The 14,903-nt window shown below is 39.8% G+C and overlaps 2 protein-coding genes across 2 annotated transcripts in view; both read left to right on the plus strand.

Moving 5' to 3' along the window:
* Positions 1-14,903, plus strand: part of LOC143135698 (NLR family CARD domain-containing protein 3-like) — a 219,438-nt gene that overhangs the window by 110,687 nt on the left and 93,848 nt on the right. The gene's annotated exons all lie outside the window — the stretch shown is intronic.
* Positions 1-14,903, plus strand: part of LOC143112988 (ribonuclease inhibitor-like) — a 28,749-nt gene that overhangs the window by 2,386 nt on the left and 11,460 nt on the right. The window contains exon 3 of the mRNA XM_076275399.1: positions 13,830-14,000. Within this exon, the coding sequence (XP_076131514.1) occupies positions 13,830-14,000 (171 nt within the window). The remainder of the gene's footprint in view (positions 1-13,829; positions 14,001-14,903) is intronic.

Here is a 14,903-nt window from a genome sequence, read left to right on the forward strand (position 1 = left end):
AGTAATCAATTTCTATGAAAAATCTATGTCTGTTGTATGCGTGTGTCAAGGTAAAGCCTAGGCCTACCGTGCGCATATACTGTACTGCGCAAAAGCGCCACTTGCGCCTAGGCTATTTCATTGTATCGCCTTGTTAGGCTATGCGCGGGGTGTGTCAACTTTTTATGAGATAGAGAGACCCCCTTAAAGACAAAAAGATAATTCGAGCCCTGCCACAGTTACCTTGAAAAAGTAATCTGATTACTGATTACTCCTTTAAAAAGTAACTTAGTTACTTTACTGATTACTTGATTTTAAAAGTAACTAAGTTAGATTACAAGTTACTTTATTTGTTACTTTCAGCAGCTGCCGACAACACCCACACCGCCTCAACATAAAAATTATAACCGGTTTTGCCAATTCTCACTATACTGGAAGTGCATTTTACCTAACCTAATTTTTGTAGTTAGTGATACACTACAATGACAGGGAAATTAGAAATATTCATTATAAAAAGAGTAATTGAACTATATGAAAATTGTAAGAACTATATAAGACACTGTCATTGTATTGCCATAGATAAGCCGATACCAGTCAACAAGGCAAATATTGGCTGATGCCGATGCTAGGCCATTATATATTGTTCATTGCACCCCTACAATTTAGCCATATTACATATTGTACTACATCTTAGTGAAACATTTCAGATTTGTGTGTGTGTGTGTGTGAATGATCTATGCCACACTCTAAAACCTCACAGCTATCATTACTTCAAATGTTTAGTAAGTATAACACAGTTTTTGTGTTTTGTTGAGATTACTTGCCTAAAATGAGTGTAATTTAATGTTGAGGTGGAAAAGTAAATTTAAATCAAGTAAACTACTTGAATTGCTGAAGTTTGTGCTACACTGTGAAGTTAGTTGGTTAACCTTACTTACTTTTAAAAAGCATGCAAACCGATGAAATTGAGCCTTCAAATTACTGACTAATCTGAAATAGTAATTGCAAGTTGTGTAAATAAATGCTTACTTAGTGTAGTGCACTTACAATACTGAGAATTCCTATTTCACCTAACTAGGTAATTACAAGTAAAGCATACAGATTAGTCTGTAATTTCATGGCAATCAATTTGCATGCTTTTCAAAGGTTTAAAGGTGTAACATTAGTCTGGAAATCCAGAAAGACTAAGGGTCACGAATAATGAAACTGGCCCAACTCGAGGGGCAGCACCAAGCATACATTTGAAAATCTCTCTGCACGCAATTGGAAAACACTACAACCAGTGTTTACTGACTGATTCCGGACATCGACGCAATTGGATAACACTGCGACCAATGTTTACTGACTGATTCGTTGCAGCGCTGTTGTCATCTGTTTAGCTCACCTTTGGCCCACCTGTATCAGATACACCAATGTGATTAGTTCCTTAGGATGCAAGTGGTAAATGTAATGTGTATCATTACTCATTGCCAGAGTCTCTTGCATAGACAATTTAAATTGTGACAATGCTCGCGAGGACTCTGGACTTCCAGGGTAGTGTAACATCGCTTAGAGCACCCTAACTAACTTTACAGTGTAGCACAAGACTCCTAAGACTAGCCATTAATAATAACATATCATATTTCAACATTATGACATATTTTGGGGTACACAGGCCTGTGTGTGAAAAATGTCAGGTGCACCCTTATTGTGAAACTACCCAATTCAAGTTTGTACTGATTTGATTGTTTACTTTTCCACTAGCCCGGTTGAAACCAGACCCTTCTCAGTTGTAACTGAGAGTGGGTCTGGGGAAAGTTCATTTACATCCCATTTCCAAAGGGCGTTCCCAAACGGACGCCGATCAAAATGCCTCGGACGCAATAGGAGGGGCCAAAAAACAATCACAGCAACGAAAGAGACAGAGTGACGGAAACACACAATTTGCAACACTGTCTGGTTGTAGGGAGAAGCAGGAAGAATTAACCACGTTTTAATTAAACATAGGCTAATTTACAAAGACATCGTGCCACACTGAAAACTAATATTTTGTCACAAGCAATTTGCCCTCTGTCAAACACAATTGCATTTTCCAGCTCTGAACAAAACCCGTTCACCCGTTCACGAGCATTTTGTTTCATTCGTCCTTTCTGGCTGACCGGGACATAAAGCAGAAATGGGGGACGAGAGACTGAAACATTCAAAGCAATTATGCCGGAATTGTTTCAAGGCAAACACTGAAGTGTAGCATTCGAGTTATGCTCGCATAGCACACCAATTCAAAAGTAGCCTATGTGTTTTCTGTCGGCTACATGTCCAGCTACTGTAGGCCTATAAATGAACAGAATATCAAACCGTTTTCAGTAGCCTACCACTGTTGCAGAGATCACATAGGTATCCCTTACACAGGCGCGGATCAATGCATAGGCTAGATGTAACCTGCGTTGTGTTGAACCTGCGTGATTCAGCCCTGCACACGCCCGGACTCGAACCCGCGAACAGCAGCACCTTGGATCGGGAGGCGAGCGCGCTAACAATTGAGCCAATAGCCCAGGCTACTGGCTCGCATGCCAGCAGCACTCTTGAGGCGTCGGGGAGTGAGGTTTACCAACGTTCCACAAGCACAGCTAAGCTAGCTGGCATCCGTTACATAGACATGGCTGCAGCCTAGGGGCCCCACGTGTGTGTGTGTGTGTGTGTGTGTGTGTGTGTGTGTGTGTGTGCAGGCGCGGATCAATGCATAGGCTAGATATGGCTGCAGCCTAGGGGCCCCACGTGTTCCAGCCTGACAGGGGGCCCCATTGGCCATAAAAAAATAAATAATTCATTCAAATTTACATAAGAGAATAAAACTTAAACTTCATGGCCCAAAATGAATATTTAAAGTAGCAAGGCGCTGATTGGGTGAATATGCGGAGTTCACGGTCAAATTAGGTTTTAAAAATATGCGTCATTCATAGGCCTAGGCTACAGTTCGTTTAGACTCCTTTAGAAAATGTCAGAAAGAAGATATGAGAGCAGGGCTCAAAAGCGAAAGGCTCTAGTGTAAGATCTAAAGAACAGCGAGACCAAAATATCCTGCAAAAAAAGGCTGCTGCCGCATTTGAGTAGCCTAAAACACATGAGAAAAACATAGAGAACTGTCATGCAAGGGATGCTAACAATGCCCATAAACCACATAATCACAATATCGTCTTATTCTAAACAAAGTTAGAGCACCCTAACTATATATTAACCTATATTTTACTATTTATGTGTGAAAAAGGGGATTTTAGTTTTGGTATAAAAAAAATTGTTAGGTCGCATGTTGAGGATATATTGTTAGTACTTCCTATTTCTACCGAGAGGTACCTCTGTGACCACTACCACCTGTCCGCTACCTGTGGGTGGTCAGAATTTAGGCATCATTTCTTTGGAAAAAAATGAGAACACTATCTGGACTATGTAAACATGAACAATGTACCATTAAAACAAGTTTATATATAATGAGTTTTTTGTAAATTGGCAAAATATAATTGTTGCCATATGGCAACAACATGCAAATATGGGCCTTTTTGTGTCTATTCAAATGAATGGTACCATAGGATTACAATAGGGTTACCTGTCTCTCTGTGTGTACGGTATGGATTTGCACACTTTCTGAAGGGGAGGGCTCTGTGACTACCCGGTTCACTACAGTTGAATTATGTCCTATGACTGCAATAAAACCCTATGAATTTGGGAAATGAAAGTCATCTAAATGAAATAAAGTCATCTAAATGATGACATTATTTAATATAAACATTGTTTTTTAAAAAAAAAACAATTATGTCCCTAAAGGAAGGCTATTTATTTTCCAAAACGGACTGCTCTATGACAATATTACCATGATATTATCACTTTATTGGCCAAAATACAGTTGAAATTGTATTATGTTAGGTTTATAACTAGATATATCAGAGCATAACTTATGCACGCTTAACTTAGTTCATTTCTTTATTTCATTTGTAATGAAATAAAAAAAAAATCACATGATCAGTAGCCTAATAAGACAAAAAATAAATAAATAAATAAATAAACAGGTTCCTCTTCAGGTTTGATGTCAAACAATAGTAGACTAACGTTTAAGGTGCAGACAGGGATTTCACAGAAAGTCTTGTTTTTTTGTGTTTATGTTTAAATTTATTAGCAGATGGTGCTTGGTTTAGAATTTAACAGCACCGCTACTGGAGAAAAAATCTAGGGGAAACACTATGAATATATAAATTAAAACTTAACAAAAATTTAACTGAATTTTACAACCATACAATATAGGCCTATGTATAATTAGATTGTATTACATTTGTGCTACACATAAGGTAACATATGCACTAACGCCTCATTCACACCAGATACGTGGTGTGTGTGTTCCTTGGCATGGTTGTGTGTGTGTGTGTGTGTGTGATTTCAGACATTGGCGGAGCTAGGGGGTGGCTTCGGGGGCTCAAGCCCCGAATCTTTTTTCAAAAGCCCCGAATCTTTTTTTTTTTGTATGTTTTCAATTTCCAACGATTCTAATTTCTAATTTAACTTCCCCTTGGTTTCTATATAAATGTTACAAAATGTAGGCTACTGAGCAAATAGGACATCCCTTATTTTCAAAGCCCAATGTTGAGATTTACCTGTTGTCAGTTGAGTTCGTTCAATTAATTTCTTGTAGGCTAGTAGCCTAGGCAAATATGAAACGGAGACGTAACGTGGCTACCGGCGGGATTTTGAATTTGCATGTTTCATGCATTTTAGGGCAAACAATACCATGAGATTGATGTGTTCTCCATTTGAGGAACGTAATCAATTGCGGACATGCACAGACAGCTCAGACACAGAGCGTAGGCCTAGGTTAGGCTACTTTCACTTTCTAGAGTGCGCATTAATTACGTAAAAGATGCTTCATAGTACCAAAACAACGATCAAACATTATCAAATGTGTCATGACGTGTTGTCACAAAGACTTACTCCAATTAGAAAATCGAAAACCAAAATCATGTAAGTGTAAGTCTCATTGATGCCTGTAGACCTATAAGGAAAATGCGATTTCAGTTTGTAAAATGTATCTCTGCCCCCCCCCCCCCCCAACTGAATTAGTCCCCCTATGTGAAGCACTGAAGGGGAGAATTCCTAACCTGGCCCTAGCCAGATGAATTTCGCTCCGCCTAGCTCCTCTCATCCATCTGGAACCGATCCATTGAAGTGTTGCTTCAGAAGGCTGGACCTAATCAAAAAATGCTTGCATATGATTGAATAAGCCACTTGTCCGTCATCTATTGACTTGCTACTTCAACCACTCACATCGAAGCCAACCCGTGACGCTGATAACAGTCTCACAGTCGCTTCTACGGTATGTCACATCTATGAAACTCCCGCCCTGCGTCCTGATTGGCTAAACCATAAAGTTGGTTGGAGAAATCACTCTCAATGGAAGAGGTTCCAGATGGATGTGAGTGAAGCTAGGCGGAGCTAAGCGGAACGACATTCATCTGGCTAGGGCCAGGTTAGAGAATTCCCCCCATTTTGAAAAATGAGCTTTAAGCCCTGAATTAAACTTAGCTTCATGTGTTCCATTGAACATTTTAACATGTGGGTTCACAATGTGTGGGGCTGTGCTAAACCTGACCATAAGGCTACTTTTGAGTTCAAAGTAAAAATGTATTGAGACAAGGTAGCATCCCATCAGGGTTATCTCAGCATAGTATACTAGCCTATAATATACAAACCATAACTCATAAAAAACGCTTAATTAACTAAGTGCCTGCTGATCAGATAGGCTATGCCTATAGACCCCTCTTAAAAGACCCAAAGTGCCAGACAGATTTACCTTGAGTCTCACATTTTTAAAGTCTCCATGTGTCCATTAGTTTACACAGAATTCACTAGAAGTCATTATTTAAGGGGTTATTTTTAAAAAATTTCTGTCGGGGGTGCATGCCCCCGGACCCCCGTAGCCTTCCGCGTGTGGCACTGCGGGCTAAGCCCCCAATGTTTCAAATGTCTGGCTCCGCCCCTGATTTCAGACTGTCAGGTACAGTCAGTGTCTTGCTACGGGTACCAGTAAGTGCAGTGTCAAGTTTGACGTTGTTTGGATAAGAAATGCAAAATATATAGTTAAATATATTGGTATGAGAAGCACACGTTGGGTTTCTCTGCTCTACTGTAGCCACTCCCCCTCTCACACAGCACAGTGCAAGACCAGAGACAGAGAGGTTTGGATGATCATCATGTCTGACGTCAACAATAAAGATTCCCTGTATGCAGTTTGCTTCTATATCATTAAGCTATTCAATAGGTATAGCCTTACATCAAAGCTTTAGGCTTATGTCATTTCGATCAGCTACAGACAATGAGTGGCAGACAGAGCGTGTCACTTACGCTAGAGCAGGTGAGCCTATTTAGATTTTTTTGGCAGGTGAGCCTATTTTGATTTCACAAAACGTTGGCGACCCCAATCATTCACATGTTGCGCGAGAGAGTGCAACTCATCTCTGCTGTAACATCCAGAAGTTTGTTTTCATTACGGCTGTCTGTTTAATTGCGCTTAGACTGGCCTTGGTGTCGTGAGTTTTTAGAGGGGGTGGTGTTTTTTAAGTGTAGCTGGACTAAGTAGATTGTTAACGTTAGCTTTACTGAACTCAACTCGTTTTTTCTGGAGCTGCGTCCGCACTTGCTGTAAGTTTTAATTGTATGGGAGTCTCGTGTTGTTAAGGGATTTGTTTATGTAGTTGTCATAGTTACAAGTTGGTAAACTAGTTATTAGCCGTAGTGGGTAGTGGTAGTTGATATTGTTTTCATTACGGCTGTCTGTTTAATTGCGCTTAGACTGGCCTTGGTGTCGTGAGTTTTTAGAGGGGGTGGTTTTTCCGCGTGATCAATTAGGACTAGCTTTTAAAGTGGTTATTGTGCTGGAGCGTCAGCGCTCGTGTGCAGCCGTCCTCGTGTCAAGACTTACTCGTGTCAAGACGAATCGAGTCTACCTGCGACGAGTCCACCGAGCAAGGACACAAGCAAGGCACCTCTCAGATAAGTTTCACTCTTGTCTCACCTTGTCTTGTTAGCTGACAATCCTTCTAATAATGTGCCTTCAACATATCCCTGTATCCGGTCAGGTTAATAAGCGTACTGGTGTTGAAAGGCAACAATCAGTTCAGCAGGCTTGTCCTACTTTTTCTGTAGGGTTGTGGAATTGCCAATCTGCAGTGAATAAAGCGGACTTCATTCCTGCTCTGGCCTCACAGTTATCGCTTCAATTGCTTGCGCTTACAGAGACGTGGATTAGGCCGGAGAATACTGCCACGCCTGCAGCGTTGTCGACCAGTTATGCTTTTTCGCATACCAGTCGTTCGTCTGGTAGAGGAGGCGGGACAGGCTTTCTCGTCTCTGATGATTGGAGGTTTACACAGTTGCTGCCTGCTCAGGTCCACAACTCGTTTGAATATCATGCCATCATGATAACTGAACCATACAAATTATACTTGGTGGTTATTTATCGCCCTCCAGGACAACTTGGGAACTTTGTGAACGAGTTGGACATTCTACTGTCTGCTATTCCAATGGATGCATGCCCATTATTAATCCTTGGCGATTTTAATATTCATTTGGATAACTCGTCTGCAATTGACTTCCTGTCCTTACTCTCCTCATTTAATATCACACGTGTCCACAGTCCTCCTACTCACAAGGCTGGTAAAGATCTTGATTTAATTCTGGTACGTAACTGTAATACAGACAAGGTTTTGGTTAATCCATTACATGTATCGGATCATCACTTTATCAGATTCTCTGTGTGTCTCCTGGATAACCCAGCAGCTCCTCCTCCGATAATTTCGTTCCGGCGTAATCTCAGAAGCCTCTCAAGTGACCATTTTGCAACATTAGTAACATCTGCTTTACCTACTCCTAGCTCATTCTTGACACTTGAGGTTAATGACGCTACAGAGACTCTCTGCTCTACACTGGCATCTTGTCTGAATGCAGCATGTCCTCTTTCCTCAAGACCTACTCGTTCTAAACCTCGCCATCCATGGCTGACGAACAGTATAGTCTCAGTACGAAAGGAACTTAGAGCTGCTGAGAGGAAATGGCGTAAATCCAGAGATGGAAATGATCTTAGTAACTACCAGTCTTTGCTGTCATCCTTTTCATCCACTGTTACACTTGCAAAAAAGGCATTCTATCAGGGCAAGATTGAGAGCGCCACTGACAGTAGACAACTTTTTTCTACTTTCAAATCTCTCCTCAATCCTCCACCACCACCATCAACTACTTCACTGTCAGCAAATGACTTTGCAACATTTTTCACTGAAAAAGTTGCTAAAATAAGTGCTCAGTTTGATGCTCCTATAAAGAGGGCTTTGCCTTGTGTTAGTATGACCCCATCATTTGACTCTTTCTCTCCTCTTGATGAGGAAGCAGTCTCTCAATTGCTTCAGCGATGTCGTCCAACAACATGCCCATTAGATCCTGTCCCGTCCACTCTTCTACAGTCTATCTCACCCGCTGTTCTACCAGCAGTCACACATGTATTTAATGCTTCACTCAGTTCTGGAATAGTTCCTTATTCTTTTAAACAGGCTAGGGTTACACCTCTGCTAAAGAAAAGTACACTTAATCCAACTGAGGTGAAGAACTACAGACCTGTCTCCCTTCTTCCTTTCTTGTCAAAGGTTTTGGAGAAAGTGGTCTTCAAGCAAGTTTGTGACTTTCTTCATCAGAATAATCTACTAGACCCTATGCAGTCTGGTTTCAAGAGTGGTCATTCTACTGAAACTGCTCTTCTGTCTGTGACTGAAGCATTGAGAGTAGCTAAGTCCTCTGCTCAGTCATCAGTATTAATTCTACTAGATTTATCTGCAGCCTTTGATACTGTTAACCATGACATTCTCCTATCTATACTATCTGAACTGGGAATTTCTGGAAAAGCTCTTGACTGGTTTGAATCTTACTTTAAAGGGCGTTCTTTCAACGTGTCTTGGCAGGGACAAGTATCTAAGTCTCATGCCCTCACCACAGGTGTGCCTCAGGGATCAGTATTAGGACCCTTGCTTTTCTCTATTTACACCACTTCCTTAGGTGATACCATTCGCTCCCATGGATTTGACTATCACTGTTATGCAGACGACACTCAACTTTACCTGTCTTTCCCACCTGATGACTCTAGTGTTTCCCACCGGATTTCTGCATGCCTTAAGGATATTTCAGCCTGGATGAAAGATCGGCACCTTCAGCTTAATCTCTCAAAAACAGAGTTTTTGGTGTTTCCAGCTAAAACAGCTATTCCCCAACAGATTAACATCCAGCTTGACTCAACTTCACTGACCCCAACTAGATCGGCACGAAACTTGGGCGTTGTAATTGATGACCGACTTAACTTCTCTGAGCATATAGCTTCTATTGCAAAATCATGCCGGTTTATGCTTTACAACATTAGGAAGATCAGACCTTATCTGACACAAGATTCCACACAACTTCTTGTTCAGACCATGGTCATCTCTAAGCTGGACTATTGTAATTCACTGTTAGCTGGCTTACCCGCTTGTGTAACAAGATCATTACAGCTGATTCAAAATGCTGGAGCACGCCTGGTCTTCAATCAGCCAAAGAGGACACATTTAACTCCTCTCCTAGTTACTCTCCATTGGCTCCCTATAGTAGCCAGAATTAAATTTAAATCTCTCACTTTGGCCTATAGGACACTAACTAGATCTGCTCCTAGTTATTTTAATTCAATAATCAAGCCTTACATCCCCAACCGCCCACTGCGGTCTTCTGGTGAGCGTATGTTGTGTCGACCAGTCATAAAAACTGGGTCTAATTCCAGACTCTTTTCTTCAGTGGTTCCATGTTGGTGGAATGAACTGCCCAGTGGTCTCCGTTCCTGTGGTAGTTTTGGGTCGTTTAAGAGGGGTCTAAAGACATTCCTATTCAACATATACTTAGTTGTTTAAGCGCTTATGTGTTATGGTTTATATAATGTTGTTTTATTTTAATTGGGCTGTTAATTAATTTGACATTATTGTTTATTATTGATATTCTCCTTAATGTAGTCTTAGCATGTTATTGTTTTTATACTATTGATTGAATTGACATTATTGTTTTATTATTGCCTTTCCCCTTTTTTACATTGCTTTTTTATTAGGCTATTGATTGAATTGATATTATTGTGTACTACAACTATTCTCCTTACTATATTTGACCTAGATTTTAATCTGTTCCCTGTTCATTTTTTTAATATTATTATGTTGTTTGTATTTATATGTCGCTTTGGACAAAGGCGTCTGCTAAATCCATAACCATAACCATAACCATAAGAGAGCGGTTCTTTAATTTTCCCCAAATGTCCTTGCGCTCCTGGTTGTTTTGCTATTTTATTTCGAACATTGATCAAGCATAATTCTGTCAATCAAATATCTCATGTGGCCTGTCTAAGTTTATTTCTACTTAGCTAGATTATAATGCAGGATCTGTTTTTAATATTTTTTTTAATGTATGTATATTTTACTGTAATGTACAATACAGTATGACAATGTGGGATCATGGGGTTACAGCATAGATCTCGGGACATCTATATAACATGTAAAACAGGTGACCGTTAGCATGCTAATTTACATAAAAACATGCTTCATTGCAAGTCTCTAAAACATAACTTTACAAAAGGCATAAATCATCAACTGAACTCAAAATAGTTAACTGAAATCATTATAACATTGCATGACAAAATACGAGACACATGTACTTGGAAAAACATGGTTTATCCCAGACCTCCTAAGTCGTCCCACTTAACGTTATCCAACTCCAGTCTACATTAGTATGGAACCATATATGTTGCATAATTCAAATTAAATTACATTACATTATGCAATTGCCAATTCATTATGCAATTCAAATGGCAATTAATTTTGCAATTCATATTTGCAATCACAGGGGGGGGCGCTATTTATTTTCCATTTGAATAAAATGCCTTAGATGGCAAAACGTTTTGCCCAAAATAATCCAAAAATGTTTTCAGGCTGGCATTGTCAGTTTTGCCAAATATGTTTTCAAAATGCAATCCTATATTGCACTTTGAATATTAAATTGCAAAACGAATTGACAGTTAAATGATGAAACTGAATATTGAAAATTGAAATGCAAAATTAATTGACATTTGAATTTTGAGACTGAAGTACCATGGCAAAATGGAATGCAATTCAATCCATGTTTATTCTATTTTTTAACCAAAATTATTCAAATTGATTTTAGGATTGCATTGTCACTTTGCAGATTAAAATACAATTTGTTGGAAATGATTGCAAATTGCAATATTACATTGCATAATGAATTGGCAATTGCATAATGTAATGTCTTTTAGAATTGCAGATTGCATTCTCAATCTCATTTGAATTATGCAACATATATGCTTCCATACATTAGGTGTGTAAATACCCAGGTCACACTGTTTCTTACTGCTAGATGGCTTATAGTTGCCTCACTTTTAGTAATAATTTAACTAGCAACTATTCTACTCCGTTACATCATATATTATCCATATACATTATATTATATTACTATTACTATTTTATATATTTGTTTTCTCCTATTAATTCTTTCCTCTCTTTTTTATCTAAATGTAATGTAATCTGGCGCGAGAGATAGTCAGTTCGTTACTATCACGTCACTCTTGGAATATATACTGCAGCGCAGCCGCAGCCGTTAAAGTCAGTTCAACAGGAGTCAGCGAGTAGTCAACAGCTCTGCTGTGCCTCATTTTGCTGTTAACGTTAAGACTTCAAGAAAATTCGTGAACCTTCTCGCCAGGTAGGCATCTTAACTCGTTTTCCTTTACTTTCAGTACTTTTTAAGTTCTTGGGCTAATCAATACATGAGTTATTCCGGAAAACTGGGGAAAGGATGTTGGAGCTAATTAACAGCTAGTTCTAGCATTAACATTAACGTGCTAGTTTATAGTCGACCATCTGGTGTTAATTTTAGACTGATTAGAAAAGTTACCTTTGTAATAGATGTAACTTGTAAATATTTCTATGTTTTATAATTTTTTTGAAGTGTTTTGTTTTTAATGGCAGTGTATGCGGTTCGCCTCTGTGAATGTTGTCCAATGTTAGTGTTTCACATAAAAAAGCAAGGTTAACATTAACGTTAGCCTTAACTTAACGTTAGTTCAACAAGAGTAAACCACAGCAAGTCGTCAATAATTCTGCTGTACCTCGCTTTGCTGTTAAGACTTTAAGAAAATTATTTAATCTTCTCGCCAGGCTTTGAGGAATTGTATCAGAGGGTAGCTAACGTTAACGTTAGATCTGCTGTTTTTAAGTCTGGTGCCCAACGACCAATCCCGCTTTGTTGTTTGAGTCTGTGGGGATCCAACGGCTGCGGCTCGAGCCCCAACCTCTCAATCGGAACTCCTGGTTGTCCTCGCTCCAGAATTCACCCTTCGCTAAGCCACACCCGAAAACCGCCACAGGCCCATCGTGGCTTAGCAACCCGTCACAAGGCACGGGAGGTCTGACAAGCTTTCGAGTTTTGCTATGTTAAGCAGAAGTCGAATTTGCGTTTTGTTTCATTCGACTCTCCTGAATGAATGTAACAGGCAGGGGGGACGAAAGAGACATACCATTTAAGCTATGTACTTCCCCAAACTTAACTATTTGACAACATGAATGGTACTTCAAATAGGTGTTATTTTAAATAGATTGCTGATGGGCTATACATCTTGGTGAACGTCTGTTAACAACTTCTTGTCGTTATCGTGAAGCGTGTATCTCGCGGTTATGGAAATATCATGCAATATGCCATTTTTTAAAGTTAGAACAATATGTGTTCCCAATTATATCATGTTTCTATAGTGTAACATGTTATTTCACTGTGTCTTTATGTGGGTTAGGGCACCACACATCCAAATAAGTGCCCTTTATGACCCAAAGGCCTTCAGTCTCCATATGTTAAACGGTTTTGTTCAGAGCTGAAATTCCAACTGTATTTGACAGAGGGCAGATGTAGATTGCTAGTGACAAAATATTAACTTTCAGTATGGTACGATGTCTTTGTTAATGACATTTCATTGAAAAGTCTCCCCCTATGTAATAGACGTGCAGGGTGCTAAAGCTTGTCAGGCATAGCAACTGTAACGAAGGAGGGCGGGACATGCCGAAGGGTGAATTCTAACTGAACTGCACAGACACAGGATAACAGAGTAGGCTATCTGAATTTGAAACACCTCTGATTCTCAAGACAGGCAGGCTACGAGATACAGGATAGCTAGAACAGAGAGGGAAGGGTTACAGGTCTTGCAACAGTATGTCATAACCAATTAAAAAGGACGATATATATAATTTATAATATGTGAACTGAAACTGGACAGGCCATAATAACCTCTGAAGGCTACTTGTTAAATTGCAATGTGAGCGGCAGCCAGCAGGGGAGGATACGTCACACGATTATTTAAAAAGCAAATGTGCGTCTGCCCTTATTCTGATACCATGGCGGTATTAATTAAACCGTAGTGGGCCGCCATGCTGAAATAAACATAGAGGAAACACTGGGCTATAATATTAAAATACCATTTTTTAACAAGCCTTCCCTAAATTCTAAAATGTATCAATGTGTAGGCCTATTCATGAGCTCATATCCTGAATAGCACCTAAGCATCTAACCTTTGAGGGTTAGAGACAACATGTGGGGAGAATCTATATTAAATCAGTGCAAGTGAATTCTTTGATCAGCTGCTGACCAGAGTAGTGATATGACAGTGGTGGACAGTAGTGATCTGATCTGATGTTCTGTTCTTGATTTTTATTGATCAGGGCATTGTGTAAACAGTATATCTTCCATTTATTCATGTTATCTTTTGTTGTGTTCTTATGCAGGCTTGCTGATTGTAAACTCACAGATACGTCTTGTGAGATTGTGGCTTCAGTTCTACAGTCACCAAACACCCTGCAACAACTGGACTTGAGTGACAATGACCTTGGGGATTTTGGAGTTCAGCTTCTCTCTAAGGGACTGTCCAGTTCCAACTGCAAAATACAAACATTAAGGTGGGTGCAGACATTTCTTTGTAGTCTTTGTATCTTTGTCTGAAATGTCCTCCTTAGTTAGAAGAACCATGACAACATAACAATGGTAACCTGGCCCTAGCCAGATGAATGTCGTTCCGCTTAGCTCCGCCTAGCTTCACTCACATCCATCTGGAACCTCTTCCATTGAGAGTGATTTCTCCAACCAACTTTATGGTTAAGCCAATCAGGACGCAGGGCGGGAGTTTCATAGATGTGACATAGCGTAGAAGCGACTGTGAGACTGTTATCAGCGTCACGGGTTGGCTTCGATGAGAGTGGTTGAAGTAGCACGTCAATAGATGACGGACAAGTGGCTTATTCAATCATATGCAAGCATTTTTTGATTAGGTCCAGCCTTCTGAAGCAACACTTCAATGGATCGGTTCCAGATGGATGAGTGGAGCTAGGCGGAGCGAAATTCATCTGGCTAGAAACAGGTTATAACAATGGAACATCAACTGGTCAGTGAAATGAAAAAGTAGCAATTAATATCCTACCCTGATATCACTATCCAGGTGACATTCTACTTTTGAGCTTAATTGTGAGGCTTAAAATGTCTGAACTGATCAAATCTCTGTCATATTAGTTTATGATGAAGCAATAGGGCACAAGTGAGAGTGGCGTTGGTAGCACATAATGCCATGGCTTTTATTCAGCCTTGTGCTGTAGGTAATCACAGCAATGGCTATATCTGGGTATATGGCTCTCAGATGGCTATATCTGCTACCAACGCCACTCTGCCATATTGCTTTCATAAAACAGTTCTATCTAGTTGAGTTAAAAGTCACCAAATTGTGTTTTCTAACGGTTTCTAACTAATTTATATATGTTTTTTCATTCAACCTCCGCCCGAAAAATAGTTCCAGTAGTTCCAATCTCCAC

The sequence above is a fragment of the Alosa pseudoharengus genome, unplaced genomic scaffold, assembly GCF_046254945.1.
Source record: "Alosa pseudoharengus isolate Yale_2024_CS ecotype anadromous, Long Island Sound unplaced genomic scaffold, YU_APseudo_1.1 YU_APseudo_1.1_scf_1, whole genome shotgun sequence".
NCBI lineage: Eukaryota > Metazoa > Chordata > Actinopteri > Clupeiformes > Clupeidae > Alosa > Alosa pseudoharengus.